The 27,840-nt window shown below is 34.8% G+C and overlaps 1 protein-coding gene across 1 annotated transcript in view; it reads left to right on the top strand.

Moving 5' to 3' along the window:
- LOC140147511 (uncharacterized) overlaps positions 1-26,610 on the top strand; it is a 130,165-nt gene extending 103,555 nt beyond the window's left edge. Inside the window, exon 18 of the mRNA XM_072169293.1 lies at positions 23,886-26,610. Coding sequence (XP_072025394.1) covers positions 23,886-24,013 — 128 coding nt within the window. The 3' untranslated portion in view covers positions 24,014-26,610. The remainder of the gene's footprint in view (positions 1-23,885) is intronic.
- The last annotated feature ends 1,230 nt before the right edge of the window (positions 26,611-27,840 follow it).

Below are 27,840 nucleotides of genomic sequence, written 5' to 3' on the forward strand. Positions count from 1 at the left end.
CAAAATGTATCAGTTTACCATAATGACAAAATGGTCCAAAATCGATATTTTATGTTTTTAGGCCGCATCTCACGAAGCGTCACGTTCGTTTACATTTGCTATACCAATTGAAAATGTTTTATTGCAACAGGAATGATATAAAATTTGTTAACAGTTAGGTTTACCAATTTGAATTGAAATAAATACGCATAAACAACTCATTTCTGAATATTATTTATATTAAAATACGCTTTGCGATGAAAAAAAAAAAAGAAAAAAAAGAAAACAACAATTGAATATACTTTGAAAAAGACCACCATTGGGACTCGAACCACATCGGTCAATAGTCAAAAGGTTATCAGTCTGAGGACTAATCCGCATATATATGCCATTTCAATTCAAATGGTAAAGTGTTAACAAATTTATATAAGAGATCAAGGTGTAAACTTGTATATTAGAAATGCATTAAAATCAGTTTACAATAATGACAAAATGGTCCAAACGGACATTTTATGTTTTGATGCGCCTCTCAAAAAACATAAAATGTTTACATTTTGGACCATTTTGTCATTATGGTAAACTGATACACTTTGCCATTTCTACTATACAAGTTTAACTTTCCGATACCTGACTACTATAAAAGAACAAAACTTGTTACTTTGCTTGTGCAATGGCAGCGTATGAAAGCGGATTAGTCCTCCGACTGTTAACCTTTTGGCTATTGACTGATGTGCATGGTTCGAGTCCCAATGGTGGTCTATATTTTTTCTTTAAGTGTATTAAATTGTTGTTGTTTTTTTTTTTTATTTTTTTCTCATCGCAAAAGCGTATTTTGTTATAAATACTATTCAGAAAAGCGTTGTTTCAAATTGTTACATCATAATCTTTCTGATTCGCCGGATGTGCCTATACTCAGTAAACACAAGTTTTAGAGAAAACATAAATTTTACTCGTTAGATTATATCATAAAGGGTACATAACGTTTTAATAACATTAAAAAACCATTTTGGAAACATGCTGCAAAACATTGTGATATTGTACGACAAATGCATTTGTAGTGTTTCTGAGTTATGAGACAAAAAACGAAAATTGACTCAGTATCATACAGAAGAGGGCCATAATTACAAAACTTGTGTCATTTAGCATAGGAGGTGTTGTCAGTGACCAATCCCTAAATAACTCAACATTTTTATCAACAATTTTATTATGATTCAAAAGGATATTATCTACTCTCTAATCGTGTGCAATATGAAGCTCATACAACATTCTGTTTTTGAGTTATGGACAAAATCGACATTTTAGAGCAGTTTAGAGCCATAATTATGAAAAGTGTGTAATTTAGCATATGGGGTGTTTTCAGTGACCACTCCTAAATAAACCAAATTCTTTATCAACAATTTTATTATGATTGCAAAGCATATAATCCCCTCTCAAATCGTGTACAATATGAAGCTCATACAACATTCTGTTTTTGAGTTATGGACAAAAACGACATTTTAGAGCAGTTTAGAGCCATAATTATGAAACGTGTGTAATTTAGCATATGGGGTGTTTTCGGTGACCACTCCTAAAGTAAACCAAATTCAGTTATCAACAATTTTATTTTGATTGCAAAGTATATAACCCGCTCTCAAATCGTGTGAAATTTGAAGCTCATACGACATTCCGTTTTTGAGTTATGAGACAAAAAACGAAATTTAGATGAAATATTTTGCATTCGGTAGAGACAATCAAGGAAAAAAAAGTCCTTGGAACGCTTGGCACACTCTGTCGAAATTCCGTGCAGAATTTCTTATGTTCATGGAAATGACCTATATTGTGTTTGGGAAGAAACATGACATCTACAACAATGATTTATTTCCTTCCCTCTCCCCATCAAGCAATGTTGGAACACATTGGGGAACCGCTGAAGACATTGGCAGTTCTCAACATTGCACGGGGAGAGGGGTGACAGTTTTCCGTTATTTACACGCAAGTTGCCCAAGACTTTTTTCCTTGATTGTCTCTACCGAATGCAAAATATTTCATCTAAATTTCGCTTTTTTTGTCTCATAACTCAAAAACGGAATGTCGTATGAGCTTCAAATTGCACACGATTTGAGAGTGGATCATATGCTTTGTAATCATAATAAAATTGTTAATAAAGAATTTGGTTTTTTAGGGAGTGGTCATTGAAACACCCCTATGCTAAATTACTCACGCTTTCTTAATCATGGCTCTAAAATGCTCTAAAATGTCGTTTTTGTCCATAACTCAAAAACAGAATGTTGTATGAGTTTCATATTGCACCAGATTTGAGAGTAGATAATATCCTTTTGAATCATAATAAAATTTTGATAAAATTGTTGGGTTATTCAGGAGTGGTCACTGAAAACACCTCCTATGCTAAATTACACAAGTTTCGTAATTATGCCCTCTACTGTAGTCAAATTTCGTTTTTGTCTCAGAACTCAAAAACACTACAAATACATTTATTTACAATATCACAATGTTTTGCAGCATGTTTCCAAAATATTTTCAATGTTATTAAAACTTCAAACATTTTGTACCCTTTATGATATAACCCAACATGTAAATGTTTTGTCTAAAACTTGTGTTTGCTGAGTATAGGCATATATAAATGTTTTCTGGAAAACTTGTGTATGCTGAGTATAGGCATATCCGAGCGAATCACAAAGATCATGATGTAACAATTTGAAACAACTCGTTTCTGAATATTATTTCTATTAAGACACGCTTTTGCGATGAGAAAAACAAGAAAAAAACACACAATTGAATATACTTTTTTAAAAAGACCACCACTGGGACTCGAACCATTCACATCGGTCAATAGTCAAAAGGTTATCAGTCTGAGGACTAATCCGCTACGCCACGCTGCCATTTCGCAATCAAGTAACAAGTTTTGTTCTTTTATAGTAATCAGGTATCGGGGAAAGTGTAAACTTAGTATAGAGTGCTTGCACGAAAGGTCATGAGTTCAAATCATTTCAGACACGCTCCATAAGATATGCTAATGCATGGAGTACAAAGAATTACTTTGATCAAAACCAGTTAAACAGGTGATTGGTATTGTACTCCGTGCATTTGCATGTCCTCTGGAGCGTGTCTTTAGGATGGTTTGAACTTTGTGATCTTCCATGCAAGCACCCTATAGTAGAAACCTCAAAATGTATCAGTTTACCATAATGACAAAATGGTCCAAAATCGATATTTTATGTTTTTAGGCAAGCATCTCACGAAGCGTCACGTTCGCTTACATTTGCTATACCAATTGAAAATGTTTTATTGCAACAGGAATGATATAAAATTTGTTAACAGTTAGGTTTACCAATTTGAATTGAAATAAATACGCATAAACAACTCATTTCTGAATATTATTTATATTAAAATACGCTTTGATGAGAAAAAAAAAAAGAAAAAAGAAAACAACAATTGAATATACTTTGAAAAAAGATTTTACCATTGGGACTGAACCACATCGGTCAATAGTCAAACAGGTTATCAGTCTGAATTGAAAGAAATACGTATATTTATTTCAATTCAAATGGTAAAGTGTTAACAAATTTCATATAAGAGATCAAGGTGTCATTCCGATTGCAATAAAACATTCTCAATTGGTATAGCAAATGTAAACGAACGTGACGCTGTATGAGATGCGCCTCAAAAACATAAAATGTCGATTTTGGACCATTTTGTCATTATGGTAAACTGATACACTTTTGCCATTTCTACTATACAAGTTTACACTTTCCGATACCTGACTACTATAAAAGAACAAAACTTGTTACTTCGCTTGTGCAATGGCAGCGCATGAAGCGGATTAGTCCTCCGACTGTTAACCTTTTGGCTATTGACTGATGTGCATGGTTCGAGTCCCAATGGTGGTCTATATTTTTTCTTTAAGTGTATTAAATTGTTGTTGTTTTTTTTTTTTTTTTTTTTCTCATCGCAAAAGCGTTTTTTGTTATAAATACTATTCAGAAAAGCGTTGTTTCAAATTGTTACATCATAATCTTTCTGATTCGCCGGATGTGCCTATACTCAGTAAACACAAGTTTTAGAGAAAACATAAATTTTACACGTTAGGTTATATCATAAAGGGTACATAACGTTTTAATAACATTAAAAAAACCATTTTGGAAACATGCTGCAAAACATTGTGATATTGTACGAAAAATGCATTTGTAGTGTTTTTGAGTTATGAGACAAAAACGAAAATTGACTCAGTATCATACAGAAGAGGGCCATAATTACAAAACTTGTGTCATTTAGCATAGGAGGTGTTGTCAGTGACCAATCCTAAATAACTCAACATTTTTATCAACAATTTTATTATGATTCAAAAGGATATTATCTACTCTCTAATCGTGTGCAATATGAAGCTCATACAACATTCTGTTTTTGAGTTATGGACAAAATCGACATTTTAGAGCAGTTTAGAGCCATAATTATGAAAAGTGTGTAATTTAGCATATGGGGTGTTTTCAGTGACCACTCCCTAAATAAACCAAATTCTTTATCAACAATTTTATTATGATTGCAAAGCATATAATCCCCTCTCAAATCGTGTACAATATGAAGCTCATACAACATTCTGTTTTTGAGTTATGGACAAAAACGACATTTTAGAGCAGTTTAGAGCCATAATTATGAAACGTGTGTAATTTAGCATATGGGGTGTTTTCGGTGACCACTCCCTAAGTAAACCAAATTCGTTATCAACAATTTTATTTTGATTGCAAAGTATATAACCCGCTCTCAAATCGTGTGAAATTTGAAGCTCATACGACATTCCGTTTTTGAGTTATGAGACAAAAACGAAATTTAGATGAAATATTTTGCATTCGGTAGAGACAATCAAGGAAAAAGTCCTTGAACGCTTATACACTCTGTCGAAATTCCGTGCAGAATTTCTTATGTTCATGGAAATGACCAATATTGTGTTTGGGAAGAAACATGACATCTACAACAATGATTTACCCTTCCCTCCCCCCCATCAAGCAATGTTGGAACACATTGGGGAACCGCTGAAGACATTGGCAGTTCTCAACATTGCACGGGGGAGAGGGGGTGACAGTTTTCCGTTATTTACACGCAAGCGTTCCAAGACTTTTTTTCCTTGATTGTAGATGTTAAAATTCCACCACATTTTGTAACTCAGATGATCTGGCGATTCCCCTTTTCTTCATTTGTCCCTGCATCTACTTGAAGTTGTATAATAATAAGTTATTTTGGTCGAAATATTATATCAGATCCCACAGTTATTACCTCAAAAGTCACTGAAAGTTGAGGTAGCTGTAACTCCTACACCCAGACCCCCTAACAAGGAACTTCAAACAGGTAGAGGAAAGCTAACACCAAAATCACCAAGTTCATACAGCGGCAAAAGTGTGCCAGTTGGATCAGTTTTAGCCCGCTGGGAGAGTGCTGTGAACTCTGGCCATTGGGTGGACTCAATGTCAGCTAGACACTCCTGTGTTATGTTTCTACCCATCAGGATTTTTGGTAACCAATCCCTAGCTGTTGCAATTTTTAATGAAATTTTGTTGTTGAATATCCATCTTGTTTACACATATTCATTACACAAAGGGCTCTTCCGATTAAAGATGAAAGTTTAAGTAGGGGCTAAGTATGTCTTTCTTCTATGAGGAGTGGACCAATTGCCAAAAAGTCTTAAAAGCTGTATTTTGTGTTCATAAATTTTGTTTTTAATGCACTGTATAATGTAAAGGTACCAAAAGCATCGGAAACAACCTTAGCCCAAAAAAAGTAATCTGTTAATCGCAGCGATGAAGTGTACCATCATCCATCCAGGAAATGCTACTTGTGATTCAGGTGAAGAAATAGGTCTTTCTCAACTAAATATACTTGAGCATGTTGATCTTCTAGTGATGACTTCATCGTTATATTTGTCCATGCCGAAATCGGGATTTGAAAGTTGGTGGATTTGTCATGATCAATTTCTCATTTTTATAGTGCTAAGAATGTTGTCTTCAGTTCAATACTTCTCATTTCCCTATACATGTATGTATAGGGTTGAGAATCAGAAAAGCCTTAACTCACAATGAAATCCATTGTGAGTTAAGGCTTTCTGGTTCTCAACCCTTGATGTGTTCATCTGTTTGATTTTTTTTTTTGTATATGTTACATGGTATATCGAAAGGAGACACATAGCAAAGAAATAGCAAAAAATCTGCCTGAGGGTGATTTTTTCACAATTTGGGTTTGTTGCAAATTTGTGATGTTAATAATGTTTAAAATATTGTCTGCTAGTTTCAGATCGGAATATAACTGGCATCTTGTTTTTTCGAGGAATTTTTCAAGGTAATTCCTACTTTCAACACTATATTTTTAAAGGCCGATATCTCAATTCCCAATTTTATAATACCATAACTTACGAACTCAATATCTGTGCTTTGGAATGTCCGTTTTCATCGGGGAAAACTGTGTTTTGGAGCAAAATATCTCCATATTTAAGATATGTAAAACACTCAAAATTGATAACCTGCCCAAAAGTGTCTCTTTTTGATATGACACGTCACATATGTGTTACAGATGTCAGTGGTCTAGTTTGGATTGTTTATATTTTGTATTACTTTCCATTGATCAATTCATCCATACATTTATTTATTTTCTTGGTAGCAAAACAAAGGTGAGAGATGTTAGTCTTCAAATTTGAATGACAGCTTGCACCACATTTGAATTTTAAATCTTATTTTAGGTTTTGTCATCATCACAGTCTTTGAGAGCGGTGCTGTAAAAGATGACAAGCAAAAGGCAAAACAAACTAGAATCATGACATACAAGTAGTCATTAAACCTCATTTAGGTTGCTTGTTTTTGTTATGTTTGAGCCCAACATGTGTGTTATGACTTTGAAGCTTTGTATGTTATCCACATAAATATATGTCATTCAAACTTGTTGATTCGCTGCCACTTTCCAAAGTATGATTTTCTAAAATCTTGAATACCAGGTCAAGATATTGTACCTTTATCTAAACTAAATACATTTTTAAGTTGAAAAGAAATTAAAAAGAAGATCAAATTATTTTGAATTGATCTTGAAGTTTAAAGAACAATTTGTGATTGATGATAAGGTGTTTATCTAGGTGAATCCCTACTGGAACGACCTTATGATGACCTGTTACATGCCCAACATGACTTAATAATACTCTGATTACACCTTCAAGACAACACTTGCTGTTTGCCTTGCAAGATGCTAGAGCTGTCGCCATCCCTTAGTTACACCAACGGCTATGCTAAGCTAGTCTGCGATACAACTGCACTCTTGATATGAAAATAGATCAGGGTCTGTAGACATTATATACCCCTTGTGTACAATTGTGTTGTCTGTCAAAAGGTTGGGGAGATTTGTGCATCTTTATTGGAATTGTTCATGTTAGGTGAAGAGCATGTACAGTAATTAATGTGTCCAGAATGAAATGAGAGCATCTGATGAGGGGTGATATTGCAGTGGTGGCTTTGGGGTTTCAATGCCTCCTCCCTGGGTTTTCAGAAAAATCATGCAAAATTAGCCTATATTGGGCACATTTCAGTCACTTGGCCCTTCTGGTGCACTCTGAGCCCTTCAGGGTAGCCAGTTTGTGGACTTTGCATTGGTTTTTGAAAATTAAACAATGGTGGCAGGCCTTGTTTGAAGTTACATCTATGTCATTTAACATCAAATGGGTGAATCCTCTTCCTCTCTTGACAATATGTAGCATTTTGTGACTTTGTGGTCTTTTGTTCATTTGTGTGGGGGTGGGTGTGTGTATGTGCATATTAGGTTGAAAAGAACTGATGCATCATAGGTATATAGTCCATATACCTTCCTCAGGTCTGTAAAGTAAATGCAATTTTTGCAATTTTCTTAAAAACGGCTCATTTCTGCCGGAGTTTGTTATGCTAGTTGGATTCCTTGTGTCATTTCGTTTCTGAAAATGTTTACTGTTATATCCTTGGCCTAAAAAAATTGTTTGATTGACGTAACATAACAAAAAATAAGGGTAGGTCGGTTGGCAATATATTTTTTTACACACATTTTAAGCTGTAAATTGCATATGATAAAGGCCTTGGAACTTTTTTTTTCTATAATTTTAATATTTTGTACGTCTTTTTTGTTGTATTTTTTTCAAAACAGTAAGAAAAAAAGATACGATAAAAAACAATACCTAAATTACTGCCTCGAGGAAACCATGGACTAAACAAGTATTAAAGACTTGAATAAAATTCTAGTTGCTTGCTCAGTTGTCAGAAGTGACAATGTCCTAGTGGGACTCGAGAGAGGGTAATTTAAAGAAATAATGAAGAATATTTAAAAAATCATAAATATCTAGATTGATTCAACAATTATGTTGTCAGTAGACACTGTGAAACTATCCAGATCATATCAACTTAAATAGCTACACTTCATTGACAGTACTTGGCCTATTTCCTTCATTGACTTTATTCTGATTTGTGACATGAGTTTTATTTCCCTTCTTTCATCCACAGTGACATTTACATTTTCAACTCATACTCATATACAGGCCCTCGAAATCTGCGGTAATGCGGCCGCGCCGTTCCCAGAAAAAAAGTGGAGGTCACAGTGGAAAAAAAAAAAAAAAAAAATCGATTTTTTTTTTTTTTTTTAAATTTTTTAAAGTTTTTTGAAATGTTTTCCTACCCACTCACAAACCTTACTGCATGTATTCAAACCACCCAAGACCAACTAACCTTTAACATAACCCAAAACCCTTGGCCTTACCCCCAAAAGGGAATAATTAATTAATTTAAATTTGCCTCATTTCAATTTTCATGGAAATTATTATTTTTATTGCTAACAAAATAAAAGAGAAACCTTTCTAAAATTTCTAAAATTCTGGAAATACAAAAAAAATTACATTTAAGTGCAAAAGCTTTTTTCTTCTGGGTAAGAACTTTTTCTTACATGCAACAGCTTTTTTATTGCATGGTAGAAATTTGATAAATAGGTCATCATATACAAAATGCATGCATGGACCTATTTATCAAATTTCTAACCTGCAAGAAAAAGGCTGTTGCATGCAAGAAAAAAATTCTTACCCAGAAGAAAAAAGCTTATGCACTTTTATGACACTTTTTTGTATTTTCAGAATTTTAGACTTTTTCCCCATAAAATGTAGCATATTTTACACATTACTCTTATCATACAATGCATTCTTCATGCACATTAGTACCCCCATTTAGGGCCCCCTCCCACATACCAAGAGGGGTGTCAAAATTTTATGAATCATTGTTTTATATTGTGCATTATATATATCAATTTCAGCCATGTAGGCCATGTTATTAGGCAAAGAAAAAACTTTGAAGAATGCCTCTCATGTACAAAAGTATAGGAAACTGAACATTTAAAACCACTTTTTTAGGATGAAGGAAGCATTTTTTCAAAAATGTCTGAAACAGGCCAAGAATTACTGTAACATAGATATATGCATTTTTATGTCACAAATGGCCTCTTTTGGGGTGCTAAATCTGCTCAAATCGCCTGGGCTCGACTGCCCCCTCGACCCCCGCAGGGGCTCTGCCTCCTCGACCCACATGGATAATATTTCAGATTTTTTTTCATCAAAGCTCACTCTAGTGCCTGATTTCTTACTTTAAAAGTCTAAAATCCATGAGCTTTTTAGGCTTTTTTTGAGCCCCTGGACCCCAACCATTAAGGGCGGCGACAAAGGCGCTAAAATTTCACAGAAAATTTTAAGCAACATAGTTTAAGTTCCCAGACAGGAAATATTTTTCCTATGCCCTGCTCATATATGACCTATTTAATACTCTTTCTTGGTCAGGGTTTTACGCTTTTGCCAAGTATGGAAATGTGAAAGTCATTTTCCTATTTCATGTTTGATATCAAAACTGATAAAATCAAATTTGACCTATTTTATCCCACCCATGAAACATATCCATAATATGTCTATCTAGCTATCTTGTGTAAATAATTTCATATTTATATCTTCTTATCTATAATTGAGCCCCATCCATTTATTTTTGGTCCCTGGCCGCAGCATTTCTCGCCTTCGAGTTTACTGCTACATGTACATCGCATTTACGAGTCCCTGCTATTTACACCTGGATAAACAACGCTCTGAAATGCGAGTGTGAGAGTCCCTGCAATGCACAAATCGGGATAAGCTTCTGTTGATAAACTTAAACAAATTGTTGGTGCATGAATCTATTCCAATGTTTGGCTCAACTGCAAAATGTCAAAACGTCTATGCAGTTTATTTGAATGTACACAGTAGTTTGGTTGGATGGTGGTGTAGGTAACTTATACAATAAGGTGTAAATTTAGGCCTGTCGGGCACAAATGGCTTGGTAATGTGTTAATAAAGTGCAATCAATCGGTTTGGCGTTGGAACATGCAGGGTTGTGAACATTTTGGAACATGTGGAGCTTTAACACCTGGTCTTGGCTTTTAACATACATTTACCATGTTTACAGTATGAATAAACGGTGCCTTCTCTGTGAACTTCCTAATAATTATTGCACATTGAATATATTTTGTGTGTTATTGTTGAAATTAATTTACTTGCGAAAAATGAAGCCCTATGAGCTAATTTGTGTAAATGCTAATTAATTATGCAAATCGAGGGTGGCTAGACAGTATAATACATTGATTGGAGCATATCAGAAACACTTTCACCAAATTTGAAGGTAAATGTCTTTAAAATAAAAGTACCCTGAACATTTATGTACATAGTTTTAGAAAAATATTGGCAAAAATTACATATTAATGGGCCTTTGCACTCATTTGATCTCATTAACTACATTGATTATTTACAAAAACAATAAGGTGCAAAGTAAATATAAATTCATACATTATTAGATCCAAAACATAATGATAAAATTGGATGCTTTACGCCCAATATTTATTGGTCTCGCTATATGAGTTTTAAAACATTGGACTCGACTACGTCTCGTCCACTATTTTAAAACTCACAGCTCGACCAATAAATATGGGCTCAATCGATCCAATTTTATATCAAACTTTGCCATACTCATTAATCTGTAAAAATATGCTCAGGGTATTTCCTCATTACCTTTCAAGTAAAGGTATGGTCATTCAGCATGAAAAATTTGCAAAACTCTCTGATAAAAAAATCACTTTTGGTGGCTCTTCAACTGAAATTGCAGTGTATGTTTAACCATTTCTAAAAAATGGGAAATAAGCGCATGCTAAAAAAGACTTAAATGGAATGAATATACTGAGTAATCATGAAGCTTAAATTGCTTTTGAATTTTTCTTAATGCGTTCCTTTATGCTCATTTTTGATAATACTCTCTTACCCCACCCTGTAGATGTAGGCTTTGTGTGCTATTGATAGTACTGTAACAAAATAAACAAAACTGTGAGTCACTAGGTAGCAAAGTTACTATTTCCCTCCATAACAAAATTATAACTTCCCAATCTCACATAAAAACATAAAAGATATTTCATAACTCAAACATAAAAGAATGAAATATGTGTAGTTCCTTCATGATGTGGTTTAAATTAAATACTTACCCTTTAGGGAAAATGAAGCTTAGTGTCATATGATTAAGTGATTATACCTGAATTAGAAATTCATTGATACAAAATGATATACACATTTAATATTTAAAGGAAAACAATTTGATTAGACAAAACTTTTGGGAAACTTGACCCAAAAAGGACAGGAACTTGAACATGAAGCTTTAACTAATCTGGGTGGATGTCGCCAGCCACATTTTGATGTTAAAGTCAAGCTATCCAGTCTGCTATAATCATCTTCAATTAAGGACATGATAAGGACTTCCTAGATAATCCTCCTTGTTGTTACAAGCTGAACAATTCACTATTTGAAAAACTGAATTGTATTGGCCCATTTACTGGGCTCCAGTGTAAATTAGGCGGCTTAGTTGACCAGGAAGTACTAGATCTTAACGGAGGCATTAAGTCATCTGTTGGCTAGGTACTCATCATTGAGGTAATTTGTGTGTGTAAAAGAATGGTAATGAATATAGAAGGAACTATCTAATCAGTTCAATGTATTGTGGTTTGTTTAGGTATTGGACGGATTTACTTTACTAAGTGGACAACTCCCTGTAGAACAACATGATAGAGAAACTGATGCTTTTTCTCATACATCTCAGATCATTGTTATCATCATAAACTCTGTTGATGCACCAAATTATATTAGCTGTTTTTAAGATCTTGTTTAAGGCCAAAAAAAAAAGTTGTTTGCTTGTCCTTGTCCGACCGACCATCTCAGCAGTCCCGACCGTAGAACTTTTTTTTTAAAGTTTTTTTTTACATTTTCCCAAAAAAGTCATGAACTTTTCGTCTGAAAAACTGAAGATATAACAGAAATGTTGTAAAATACCATTTCCTGCATGTTTCCCCTGTCCAGTTGTCCATGGCTGAGGGTTTCGCTATTTCGTATTATAAATATCAGCATCTGCATAAGTAAAATATGTTGAACTTAAAAATGCAGTATTTTAAGTCTGCCAGACATATACAGGGTGTCCCAAAAAAAGAGGCCCTCATTGCACCCTCATTTTCTCCTATTTAGATTTCAGAAAAGTTGATCAAGTATATGTTGGTATGTAAAGAAGCCTTTACCCGTTAGCTTTAATAAACCGAAACATTTATTTTAATCGGCTCATAACTTTTGAAGATATGCCCTTTTAAAGAAATGTATCCATTTTTCACTCTGTCCACGGAGGAGGTTTGGCTACTTTGGAGAATTGGTTTTTTTAAATGTGTATAAAGTATAGGATGGAAGATTCTCAAAGCATAATAATGCTGAAACTTGGTCTGATATCTTCTTATGTGAATTGTCCAGGTAGAGGTCCAAATTTCTTGAAAAATTGGTATATTGATGGGTCCACTTTAAAATTTTAAGCAGCACACCTCTACCCAAACCAAACTTGAGTCCCCCTTGTCTGCAAGACTTATTCAGAGTATTTGATGGTGCAGAAATGTTAACTTTGAAGATTGTTACTTAAAAACTATAGCATTTTTATGCCTCCACCGGAGGTATTATGTTTCCTGGTTGTCCGTCTCTCTGTCTGTCCGTCCGAGCTTGCGAGTGCAATTTCTCAGAATTGGTAAGACATGCAGTGATGCAAGTTGGTGGAGGGATGGTCATTGGGGGTCTTCAAATTATAGGAGGTTTTGGTCGCAAAATATGGTAATTAAGTACCTAATTTGCATAATTTATGCATAATATGCGTAATAAGCAAAATACCTTGTGCACAGATTATCTGGAGATCCGTATGGGGTACAGTGGCGTAACTTGGTGGGGAGTAGCGGGGCCAGATGTTCTCGACCTGATTAGATTTTCAGCGCAAAATATGCTAATTGCGTACTAATTTGCATAATTTATGCGTGTTTGATACGTATCAAGCAAAAAAAACCTTGTGAACAGATTATCTGGAGATCCGTATGGGTTACAGTGACGTCACTTGTTGGGGAGTAGCGGGGCTAAAGGTTCTTGACCTGATTAGATTTTCAGCGCAAAATATGGTAATTAAGTACCTAATTTGCATAATTTATGCGTAACAAGCAAAATACCATTTTCTCGGAGACTAGGGGTTGCACGTTCCTCAAACTTGGTGGGTGGGTGCATCTTGACCCTAGACAGAACAAGTTTGTATTGGTCAGTTGGTCAAGGTCACCAGAGGTCATCCAGGTGTCATCTGAGGTCAAATTAACAAAAACTGCCGTATGGGCATGAAACTGGGTGAGTACAGTCAATATTTAGAGCCAATTTTTTGAAGGTCATTTCGGGGTCATCCGGGGTCATCTGAGGTCAAGTTACTAAAAACTGTCATATGGGCATGAAACTTGGTGGGTACAGTCAACATTTAGAGTCAAATCTTTGGAAGGTCATTCCAGGGTCATCCAAGGTCATCCAGGGGTCATCTAAGGTCAAGTTACTAAATTGTTGTATGGCATGGAACTTGGTGGGTACAGTCAACATTTAGGGTCACATTTTTGGGCAGTCATTTTGGGGTCACCCAGGGGTCATCTGAGGTCAAATTACTAAAAACTGTTGTATGGGCATGAAACTTTGTGGGTACAGGTAACATTTAGAGCCAAAATTTTGGAAGGTCATTTTGGGGCCATCTGGGGTCAAGTTACTGAAAACTGTCATATGGGCATCATACGCCTCATGGTGGAGGCATTGTGGCCGATGCTTTGCGTCGAGAACCGCGCAAGTCGAGAACCGCTCTAGTTAAACATAAATTAGTTAACATTATAGGCCTATATGAAAAGTAATTTCTCAGTTTGATTGTAGTGATTTTCAGGTGAAATTAAGGTCAGAACCTGTAAGTTTCCTCATGCATTATTATTACTACTGAGTGTCTGTCAGCATATTTAAACCTGATACATACAGTCTGTGACACACATTTCATCCATTCTGTGGTCTCCTAGCCTAAATACAATTAATCAAGGATGAGAGAGAGAGAGGGGTCTATTATTATCTTGTCTCTTCTCACTTCCTTTCATAAGATGCCTGCAGCTTCAATTCATGTTGCAGGAAAGATGCTCAATATGTTTGCTATGTTTTCAGAAAAATGTAAATAATAAGAAATCATGTCTTTCCTTCCAGGAAGACAGACCTTGCCTGAAGCTTTTGCTCTATGGATGTATGGATGATTAACAGAAATATGATGGTGAATGAGTGCTGTTTATAGCATGTATAGGATGACAGAAAGTGGTTTTATGGTTCTTTAGCATTTGGAGGTCCTCCACCCCTAAAATAGCAACACCCACCAGGAGAGACTTGTCCTCGTTTAGCCTTACTATCTTATTTGATCATTGATATGATGTGTTTCATTGAGGTAACATTTGGAAAATAATAGTGAGCAATCAGTAATTATCACTCTAAAAAGATGATGCAAGTGTCTATCTATCATAATATGTTGGTATGCTTTATTTTGAGGTGCTTAATTTCAAAGTATTTAATTACACTTACATGGAAATGGGCAATTTCATGTTCAAAAGTTGTGCTGTTACCATGGATATGGGTACAATGTGTGCATTTTAGTTAATGACCAAAAATGACCTGTTGCTTGCCAGAGTTTGTTGGCCTACTGAACCTTACTGTGGCTGGATACAATGTGACTTCAACCATACAAGAACTGCATGCTTCATTCTATTATGACAACACAAGACCTTAGCATTGGCCTGAGGTCCAACCCAAGGCATAGTCTGTGGTTTGCAAGGCATAGTCTGAGGTTTGACCAGAGATTTATCGAGTAAGTCCATAGCATTAGGGTGCATCTAGGCATAGCATTAAGGACACAATTACTGTTATCTTTACCCCTATAGAGTATATCCTAAAGGAAAGATGACCTATTTTTGAAGATATTGGACTCTTTGTTGAACCTACTTGAGAGGTTATTATGAGATGATCTTAGTTGATCTGAATGATAACTGAAGATTAGTCTGTAACCAGCAAAGCTTTGATCAAAAATTCTTTTTATGTTAGAGGATATACTTTGATTGGATATAAGCTGATGACATATATGGCATGTATTCTACCAGTAGAGTCAGAAATCTCAAGATAATTAGCACCAGTACATGCAAAGATCCTTAGGATCTTTGGTACATGACACAACATCTTCAAAGACCTCACCAGTACAATCACAGGCTATTTCATTTAACAGTCCATGGTACACTGTTTAAGTTTTTGTCAAATTTTTGGAATCTCAAAGTTCATAGACATGATCAATATTGTGGAATACAAGTTCAGTGTGAACACAATTGTTATTGATATAGTGTTGGTAGTTATGCAATACTTCAGAATCCCATGGAATGGTCACCATTTGTATATCACAATTTTTTTAAGTCAAAATTATTTGATATCAGAATCACATTCCTCTAATTGAGAATGTCATTGGTGTGTCTGATGTGCTCACAGATCCCACAAAAAATACTGTGCAAAGGTGGGTGACCGAGTTCTTAACATTGTATAAAGGTATCTTTTCATGTCTGTTGCCAGTTTGAGGCTCTACCCAATAATGGATGAACTGATCAAGGTGTGAATACAGTTAGCAGCCTGCACAACCGATTCTTTAGAAATGCTTAGTCGCTGCTGAAAGTCGATCGATACATGTTAAAATCAGCACAATTCAGAGATACACCTTTTTGCTATGAAATTAATTTTCTCGGTCAAATATAAAGCAATATTTTTTTCTTCAGTAATGTCAGTTTAAAACTTGGTGCTTGATATACATTTTTTTACAAATCCTGGTGTTAAAATTAAGCATCAAATTGTGTCTTTTAGTGTGATATTTTTGTTTTTTTTAGGCCTTCAGTTCGCACGCCAGCTTTTTACGGAATTCATTTTTAGCGCTCAAACTAATATAGTTTGCTAAAGAAAGATATTTCCCACCTCTGTAAAGCACATCGTGTGGGTCTATATATTATAGTTTTGTTAGAATTTCCTTTTTTATTTTACCCTTTTTCCCTTCATACTCCGAAAATGTCTAACTCAGTGCTTTTATCTCGAGAGCAACCAACAGAAATAGTCGATATTTCCTTTGTTGTTTATCCAGGTCAATTTTCCATTGAAAGCAAATTGTTCGACCAGCGATTTGTAGCCCAAATCCCCAATTGAGTGTTCTGGTTAAACATGATCAGTAGGAGCGCTATAGGCCTGGGGATTTCTTTGCTATATTGAAGTTCTAGCAACACTGTAGCCATGCCGGTATTCCTATTAAACCCAGGGATATCGATCCACAATGCTAGTATTAGCCTATAGATTTCACTCGTTGATTTTGAAAAATGGTCACCCGGCAGTTAAAATAGTGAAATGAAAACGCAAATTCTGACAAAACTATGATATATCGCTCACGGTGATGTGCGTTAGAAAGTTGGGAAAAATCCTTCATTAGCGAACTATCTTACTTTGAAAAGCTAAAAGGTTGATCCAAAAAAAGGCTCATGGACAGAGTTTAAGCCTATCAAAATCGAAAATCTTACACTAAATGACTAAATTTCACGCCTAAGTTTAACACTAGAATTTGAAAAAAAAAATACAGTATCAAGCACTACAATTTTTCTTGACATTTACTGAAAAAATGAAAATGATTGCTTTTCATTTGGCCGAGTAAATTAATTTTACATCGAAAAGGTGTAACTAAAAATTTAGCTCATTTCAACACCAAATTCGATCGTTTGTATTGCCTCATTAAATGACTGAGTGAGCCTTGCCAAACAAAAGAATCGGTTGTGCAGGCTGCTAACTGAATAGCAGTATTGCAGTATTCCTTCTTGTCTAGCTCAGATATAGCAGAGCACCAAATGGTTTTATTAAGTTACCATAAAAACTGTCTACAATATATGTGTGTTATATAACACTCTTAAAATAAATTTAATTCGCTTCCTTTTGATGACTATGCATGCACATAATGGCCATTCCATATTATCTGCCATCAAAAATACAATGCGCTGTGTCATATTGTCACCTGTTATAACTGTATTCTGTTATGTGAACACTGGCACCACCATACATTACCAGGATTGTCTTTTCTAGATAATCTGTCACTGGAACTGGACCATTTTGCCATGAAGTTGAATTCATACAACAAAACAAATACACAAGCACAAAATTTGATATAACATTGAATACTCTTTTGCATCTTCTAAGAATTGAGTGCAAGGCATTCCAAGAGGTTGTCTCACATCCTCAAAGTTTGACCCTATTCCAGAAGGTTTGGTCAAAAACATAAGTTTAACTTTTTTGTATTTTTGGCTTCCACAACAATGTGTATGTTATGGTACAAATGTTTGTTTGGCTCTCTGGGCAGAGATATTTTTTCCTGTAGTTAACATTTACATCCCATACATCGTATATGTGACATGATCAAGGGGAATGAGTCACATGTCGACCCTAGTCGAAAATAACTTTTATATATGCTTCTAAAGCGGACATTTAGAGCTTTCAGAAACTGTAAACCCCATGTTGATATGACTTGTTTTTTTAAATTACATCAATTTATCAATTGCAGAAAACAAATTAAAACAAAAGAATTTTAACACTTTCTTTGCCAATATCTCAAAATCAATATTAGTGACATCCGACTCATTTCCCTTGATCATGTCACATATTAGGTTAGATTGCACGGCAGTGGCGGATTTAGGGAGGGGCGCAGCCGGCGCGCGCCCCCTCTATTTTTTGACTAGCAAAGGGCGCCGGCCTAACTTAGAAATACAAAAAAAGAAAGAAATACAAAAAATGAACAAATTCAGCCATGAACAGCAAACAATGGGCCAAAACCGTTGAGTTTTCGAGGGGGTAACCCCCTTAACACCATTTTTTTGTCATCGACCAAAAGGTGCCCCCTCTATCAAAAATTCCTGGATCCGCCCCTGCACGGTGTTCAGTTTTATAACACAAGTTTTTTTGCCATTATTATTTCCTCTTAACAAAAAGAAAAGAAATTTATTAGAATTAAAATTCTACCAGCATTCTACCAGGGGTCGAAACAACAACCTATGGATCCATAGTCCAGAAACTATACCATTGTGCTAAGAGTCATTCTGCCAGAAACATACCTACTGATTAATATTACTACATGTATACATATTACCAATTAATATGTTAATATGTATACAAGTACAATCAACTTCAAACTTTATTGGGTGATTGATAATAGTGGCCTGATGTGCTGTATAGTTTTGTGTCATGTTATTTGCATATTTATGAATATTAATGAGCTTATTTGCATATTTTACCTACCTTTATGAAATCTATGTGGACATCATCCATTCATTGCCTACAGCCATGTACAGTGCACTCACACAGCTATACAGAGCATGTATAGGGACCCAAAAACTTTCCCCAAATTGACCTAGCTCGGCATTCAAATTTTACTATTACTATTCAGCTTCACAAACAAAGGTATATTTTAAATTTTTATGAGGGATTACTATTGAAAATTACTGTTTTACTAACTCTTCTTCCAACCTGTATCATGCCCACAGAACTGGTAATTCCACAGCAATAACAGTGGGCCACTCATCCTCTGTGGGGCTGTGCAACAATATTTTTAATGATACTGTTATATTGCTTTCCCATGCTCTAAATTTCCCTGAACCAGTTTCCCCATATGATCAAAATATATGATCAAAATATCAATAAAGCCCGCAATAAAGAAATAAAGAGAGTATGCAAATTATATCATTGAAGCTTCCTGAAACCACTGTGCTTGATGTGATTTGTCACAGTAAAAATAGCTAAAAATGCTGCATGATATAATCTGTAGCACATGATAGGTCACTATTACATTGCTGTTCATCTGACCTGATGACTTGGATATCGACTAATTGGGGGAATAGTTAAATTGCCCCAGCAGTTTGGATAAGATGCAAAAATGCATGTGTACAGTGGTGTAGCCAAGTTTTCAATTTTTGAAAGGGTGTCCTTCAAAATTTCTAAGCCATCTGCTCCCAGAATTACTTCACCTGCAGAGATGCCACTTTCCAGTTTTAGCCAGAATTCTGGTTTTCAAGGAAAGGAAAAATTCTGTATTATTTTCTGCCTTGGGAAAACCCAGAAAAGAAGGGTGTTAATGTAGCTGCTAATATCAACCCATAAGCGAGAGGTCTGGGGTTCTATTCCCCGCACAGGCAGGTTTGGCCGGAGGTTTTTCTCTGGGTTATCTGCCTATGCATGTTATGTTTCTATTGTAATTTCATGTTTAATTGTGCTAGTGTGTGATTGCATGATTCTTCTTTTCCCCTGTACCCCAATGACTATTAATGTATTATAGTATTAATTAGATCCTGATTTACATAATATGTAGATTGAGTCATTAATGAGCAATGCAGGGACAGGTGTGGGCACCTGGTGTAATTAATGGTGTGAAGTAATGGTGAAAAGTTTTTCCATCAGATCATTAACAATTAAGGAAGGTGTGATTGGCTTAACCACCGACAGTGTCTTCATTTGTCCATGGCTAAACCATAGACAGTTATTAGTAACATGTAATATGTAGATTGAGTCATTAACGAGCACGGACATTATGTGTGCGCCCTTCATAAGCAACACTTACGTAATTATTGGTGTCAAAAGTTTACTTCCATTAGGTCATTTGTTAAAATTAGGGAATATGTGATTGGCTAAACCACAGACAATGTCTTACTCCGTCAGTGGCTACACATGGTTGTATCCAACTTCAGGTTCCAAATTTTAGGTCAGGATTTCCATAGTAAATTTGTGTAATTTTGCCATCATATCTGCAAGTTCTGAATTTAGGCATGTTAAGTTTTTCTATTTCTGAAGGCATGGAAGCGATACAAATCACTTCACAGTGGTTACTTTATTTTTGATTTGCTAGTTTCTTATTTTCCAGATTTGCATATAAGGCAGACTAATGAGTGAGAGCCATAATAAGTGATTATGCTCTAGAGCGACACCCTTAATTTTTCTTGAATTGCTACCTTTTGCATGATTGTAAATATCATGTGAAAAACTAAGCCTGAAGTGCTTTAATTATGTACAGTAAAATTGAAGTTTTAATTTTAAATCCAGAGATCATTGAATCTTTGATCGAATGATGGCTTGTCTTGTGTGTGTGAGCTCATGTGTACATGTATCATTGAATCAGTGACGTATAAACTGTGTGCATATTGCTATTCGTCTTATGTCTTATTTATACATCCCAGTTGCATGAAGCTCTGCTGAATAATACATGCAATGCGACTGATTGACCAGCTTAAATACACAATTTTCTTCGTTTACCCCATCACCTGATTTTCAGAATTTAGAAAATGTATTTAGCAGAACCAAATGGATATGTGTACAAAAGTGTTCCCATGTATACAAAGTTTAAAAATATCGACTGCTACTAGAGAAATATTAGTGGGCATTCATACAAGCGTTAGAAAAATCCAAACCATGCATAGATTGTGTCTAATGTGCGCTCAGCATACTAAGCGCAGTGCTGATGTTGCGCTGATATTGATGTGTCTAATGCACTTTTCCCTTTGGGGCTTGTGCATTAGATGCATCAACATCAGTGCTCATGCATTATTTTGTCTAATTTATCTCCCAACAAGTTATAGGTGTTCATTAACCTATAATTAATCTTTTTTTTTCTGTTTTTGATTATGTAGGACTATCTGTTAATTTTTATTATTTTTATTTATTTTAATAGTTCATTGTTTGTTTGTTTTCCTTAGAATTTGTAGGGGAATGAAAATTTTGTGTATTAAAGAGAATTATGCACATTATATGTTTAACCGAAAAACCTAGTGATTGATTGATAACTTTTATTTGTACTGGTATATATTTGTATATGAAAAGTAGGAATATTTGTATACACTCAACAGATATCTTTCCTGTGTTTGTAAAAAATGATTATCATGTGGCAAATTGTCTGTCAATATATCTGGTTATATTGGTTAACCCCAGTCTATCACAATGTGCCTACCAATTGAGTCATACATGGCCACACCATCTATGGCCACACCATCTGGTATCTAGTTTGAGGATAGGAAGTACTGCTTGACCCATTAATCCGAGGGATGATGGAGGCTGAATGGACGGACCTCCTCCTTCTACTTTACATTGATGACATAGGGGTTACAGGCTGGTTTTCAACACTTAAGGATACATTACTTAAGGATTAGGCATTCTTAGAATTAATACATTGTTTCAAACTTTTTAAACTAGATTGTTTAATTGATGTGGGTTGGCTGACTAAAACCTCAGGATCAATTGTCTTCATTTCTATATAAAAATCATATTGGGGTGGAAGACAGTATGGATAATACCAGGTCCATAGAAGCCACTCCATAAAATCCAGAAAAAAATACAGCAGTAAATGTTTTATTTTTTGGCATTTACAAAATACTATCATGCTTTGCCAAAGGAAACATATAGCTTACCATTGCCATATTAGTTGGGATATATTGATGTAGATACATACTTTGTTTATTATTTTTTATTTCAATTTCTCTGCCATCACTAGTAACAACATTAAAAGACAATAGAAATCAGCAGATATGTGCCCAAAAAGTAAACTAATCTTAAGAACTCTTTTCATGATATACATGTAGCTCTTGTGGACCATGTTGTTTTGTAAGCAAGCTGATGGTGGACTCAATGCAGTATAGCATGGTTCATCCATGGGTTTACTCATTGTTAACCTGATATGACACCCTGACCCAAAGGAGAAACCAGTTTACATAATAACAAACATCTTGGACAACATCATATAGGTCAGAATATAATTACTACCAAGTTCTCTGTGAATAAACTTGACCTGTTCCAATTAATGGGATAAAAGTGGTGAGCTACTAGACTCAATTTCTTAGGTCCTGACTAAGGATTTTCTTTCTTTTTAAAAAGTTACATCAAATCAGCCTTAGTAAAATGATGCAGGGACTGTCTTTTGGAATTTGCAGGAGAGCATTAAATAGCTCTTCTGGAGCCTTCAAGGAGAGTTGTTTAGAGCATTTTCAGTGGAATGTAAGGAGAGAATGGTCAACTAAGGAGAGCTAAAAATCACTCTCCTGTATCAGATTTAGCTCTCACTCTCCTCAAAAGGCAGTCCCTGATGATGTAATGTGAAAACTGTAGGAAAATACCAAACATAGTTTTGTGACGTAGAACAGGACATTTACCAGATTATATATAGGCCTAATATAATAATTGGCCATGATAGATCCTAAACATGCATGTATGTATCTGTATGAGCTGCCAGAAATCAATTGATTGTGTACCCTCTGTGTAACTCAGGAGGAAATCAGCTGTAATTGTTTCCAATTTAAGTTCGTTGCTTCCATCTTGTTTTTTATAACCATAGAAAACAAAGGAACCAAGTGAATGTTCATTGTGGTTGGGGTTTTTTTTTGCTTTGAAATTTAGTATTTAAATTTAGAAGTTTGACACATGTTAAATGTTTAGATATTATTCATTGTGTTTACCACAGGTTTAATTTATACTGATCTGTTCTTGGATATAATTTCCCATTATTATTATGAAAATTATTTTGTTCATGCTGTTTGTGCAGTGTTGTATGAATAAATGGGGGGTGTACCAATGTGTTAACTAGCCACCCATCGGCAGTCCAGTTGCTTTGGACAGGCAGTTTACTTGTGGGACAACCAGTTTACTTGTGGGACAAGCAAAATTAATACCTGTTTATACAGTGTGCCAAATTCTAAAAATAATGCTTGAATAAATTCTGTGAACTCAAAACAAAACCAGACCAATAAATCAAGGCTATAGCAAAAGCTTTTTCTACTGACTGAATCCCAGAAGGTGGTTTATGTTTTCAAGATCAGATTTTAGACATGCAGTTTTGGTGCAAATGACGAGAACAAGTAAATTCTAGCTAAGAAACTTGTGTATGCTATTTTATGTGCACTGCAGAGACAGGGGGAAAATAACCAAAGGCAGTGAAACCATTTGCCTTGGATACGCCATTCCTTTGCCTTGGTGCACCAACAAATGTATAATTTTGGACATATGTGATGCGATCAAGCAAAATCAGTCGGATGTCGATCAAAATCAAAATTGAGTTTTCAATCTCTTTATATGAGCTATTCTCAGAGCTTTATTTCACTGAAAAATCCATCATAATTAGACTTACGGTTCCGGAGATATGGCCATTTTAGTGTTGCTCAGAACAATAAAATACAAAAGAAGTTGAATACTATTATTGATTGAATCTCAAAATCAAAGTTCCCGACTTCCGACTCATTTTGCTTGATCGCATCACATATTCTTTAGCATGTGATTGCCATTGTACTCTAGCATGAAATGGCCAAATTACCTGGTTGCCCTTGCACAAGCCAAAAAAAACGTTTTACCCTGCAGAGGGGTTATATGATAATGAATGATGCAAAAGGTCTTGTAAAAAAATCTTTCATTTTCTATTCTTTATTTCTTATTATATTTTGTACAGGACCTATGCTACACAGTCAACCTGACAACAGTGATTTAATGGCATCACCTGTAGACTCCGACTCATGCAAGGACAAACTTGTTGACTCCCCACCGGATCACCACAACCATGACAGTGTAGATTCATGACTTTAGAAGAGGCTAGTTTAGTCAATCATATGGCTGTATCAAAAAAAAATCTTTGTGCACATGATCTAGCAAAGGGGGATAAAAGCTCTGCAATGTCTGTGATTGGCTTTACTACTATATAGACCTTTTCAGGAGGACATTTAAGAAAAACGCTGATAATGAGAGGCTATCAAAATATAGACCATGGAGATATAATATGGAGATTTGAATGCATATTCGACCACGCAGTGGACAACACTTTCAATACATTGCATCAAGTAAGACCAACACGGTACATGATTGGTGTGAACAATCATACTACATCACATGCTCATCGAATGTGTTGTCGCCAGTGTGTGATTAGTTGTGGTATTTTTGTTTACTGCACATTACATCTTTTTGACCTGATTTCTGAAGATTTCCAATCAACTGCAGAAAATTAAAAAGGGCTGTTGTATTAGGTATAATCTGATAACATCCAGAATTATACCCAAGAGCTAAATTGACAACATTTATTGCACGCTTTTAGCGTTTTGTATTGTGATGGCTATCAATTCAACATTCTTACTTAGTACTACAAGTAAGAAGGACTTTATCATGATTGTGTGAAGCTTAGTGTGCTCCATATTTTTCAAACAACTGTAGTACTATCTGTGTAAGTTGCATAATACTGGAGAGATCTAATCATAGTTCACCCATGCCAAGATGTCTCAGTAATGCAGGTCAAGTTGCTCCTAAAATTGATATAAGGCCCAGTTCATATTCGGATTTCATATGATTGCAGGATAAGTTGCTCCTAAATTTGATATAAGGCTCAGTTCATATTCGGATTTCATATGATTCTTCACTGCCATAGACCTCAAGCTCTATTATAAATATTAACAACCTCTTTGATGAAAAGTCTATCACAGGATAATTTCAAACAACAAGTTGCTTATGATACATGTAAATTACTTGGCTTTATGTTAGGAATCATTCCAAAATGGACTAAATGTGGTGTGAAAACAGCACCATAAAATTAGCACCAATAATGAGTAAAGATCTAGGTATGAATTCAGCATGTCAGTATCATTTCCAACTGAAAGGGTTTTTTTCTCAAATCTGAGGCTTCCCCATCACAGAAAAATGATAAAGTTGCATATTTGATGCGACAAAAGAAAAGTAACATATTGTCAGCCTGCTATGCTAATTGTGTAAGTATTTTTTGTAATTTTGAGAACAAAGTACAAAATATGGGTCAAATCTGCATTATTCACTGATCTTTGAACAAGAACAAATGAGAAGGATACAAGTGAAAAGGTATAATCCAAAATAATCATGGTGATTACGTAACTGATGCATGCATGAACCACATTTTGTACTTTGTTCTCAAAATTATAAAAAATGACTTAGGCAATTAGCGTAGCAGGCTGACAATGTGCTACAACGTTTATCAAAATACAGTCATTGTCAGTTTATCACAATGTATGATTCCTGAAAGAGGATATATCAAGGTGTAAGTATTGCTACAAAAGAATAGATATTCATATTTTTATTTTAGCATTGACTGCCAATATCTTTCTCATTTGTTTGTGGCTGTGTTATACATTATGATCATTCAAACGTAGACATGTATCAATGACCAGCATCAAGAGCAGACATCATTCAGCATCAACATTATCAAACTAAACCAAAATTGTAAGGGTACATTTGAAGTTTTATCCTGTAGTATATTGTAACCAGAAACCTTACATAGGTCTTGGTCAAACAGTCTCTTTCAACACCACTGCAGAAATTCAGGAAGCCCATTGATTTCTATAAGTGTATTGAAGGTTGTCCCTGGGATTGCAGGAAGCAGAGCTTTACACCAAAGGCACTTGGATGTGTCCTAGTCTAGCTAGCTCAGTGTATATGCCTAAGGAGACTGACTGACTGACCCTATGCATAGGATGCATAGCAAGTTGGATTCATAGCATTGCCTTTTATAGGTCCAAAGATTTTTTTTAATGAGATATAATCTAAATTACTAAAATAAAATCTTTCAAAATGAGTTTTTTTCCAGAAAAAGTGTCATTCTGAAATCTTCAAACTGGAACTTTGTGCAGATAAACTAATTAAAGGTGGACAATTGTCCACCTTTGGGTGGACAATTGTCTACGTTAACACATCGTGGGAATTTTATTGATGAAAAATTATTTTGAAAGATTTTATTTTAGTGTTCTAGATTTGATCATTTGGAAAAAAGCTGCTTGCCACCAATGCAGAATAGTAATTTTACTTTATTCAGCTTATATAATTGACAATTTTTATTATTTTTTTGTGACTACACAGTACACACACCAATAGTGCTAACTTACACTCACATAAATTCACATAAGCGTGCTCAAGTCACACAACACGATACATTGTAGGTGCTGTGCCCCAACTTTGTGCACGGCATTCTATATCAATCCACAATGTTATGAGTCCCATTTTTTCACCAATTATAAGCTGAACAAAGTATGGAAGTCAGAAATGCAGATCTAAAACCATTGTATAAAAGACAATAGCGGTTGGTCATCTTGGGGCTGTTATAGCTCACTGCTTTTGGGCCTGGTGAATATGAGGCAGATTTATGTTGTATGAATTAAAGAAAATGCCTTAAGGGATCCAAAATGAGCGTTTATTGCGTTTCGACAGTATTTTTTGTTTGGACATGAGAGCACCTCAGACCTATCGAATTGCATTCTGAATACGAAGCATGTCTTTCTGATATCAAATAATTTTCATTTTTTTAAATCACAATATAATACAAATTTTATGACAAATTATAAAAATTTGATATTTTTCAAATTTTTGATATATAACAGTCCTCGGTAAATTATATAAATCTAATGATATATTCTTAAAGTGTATGTAGCAGGGAGGAAAAGCCGACGGTCAATTGAAAATTTTGACCTTTCATGTTGAAGATATGGATTTTTTCCCAAAAAGACCTAATTTTTTTGGTGTTTTGGGAAAAAAATCCATATCTTCAATACTGAAAGGTCAAAATTTTCAATTGATCGTCGGCTTTTCATCCCACCTACATACACTTTAAGTATAAATCATCAGATTTATAAAGTTTACTTCAAGTACTGTTAAATATCAAAAATATCAATTTTAATGATTTGCCATAAAATGTGTATTAAATTGCTAATTTCAAAAAATCAAAATTATTTGATATCAGAATGACATTCTTCGTATTCAGAATGCAATTCGATATGTCTGATGTGCTCTAATGTCCCAAAATAAATACTGTCCAAACGTTCATACCCCAGCCCTTAATTACATTATTAGCATATATGTTATCATGTAAGGTTCAATATAGGTTTTTATGGGCATTAAAACATATGAATTGTGTGGTATGTTCTTGTATATTTGTGGAATGAAAAGATATTTATTGTGATAAAATTAAATATATCATATATGATATTGTGATAATAATTTGAAGTGTCTATCCATTTGCATTTTGTCACTCTCTCTACCTGTCTCTAATTACCCAACTATCCTGCTGTGAAGCTAACAAATCCAAGCAGAATATTATTTCAAACTTTCAGAATTTATAAAAAAAAGTATGAAAATTAAAATCATTTTTAAACACTTCAATTCAAATATTAATCATAAGTATACCAAATTCTAATCAAATTAAATCCAGCATACTGACAAATACCAGGGACAGAATCCATCCATAGTAGAGCCTTAAACATGGTGCACTGTGAAAGGGTTGATAATGTTACACTTTATCTGCATACTGACAAAATACCAGAGACAGAATTCATCCATAGTAGATCCTTAAACATGGTGTACCGTGAAAGGGTTGATAATGTCACACTCTATCTGCATACTGA

This window comes from Amphiura filiformis, chromosome 3 (assembly GCF_039555335.1).
Source record: "Amphiura filiformis chromosome 3, Afil_fr2py, whole genome shotgun sequence".
Classification (NCBI taxonomy): Eukaryota; Metazoa; Echinodermata; class Ophiuroidea; order Amphilepidida; family Amphiuridae; genus Amphiura; species Amphiura filiformis.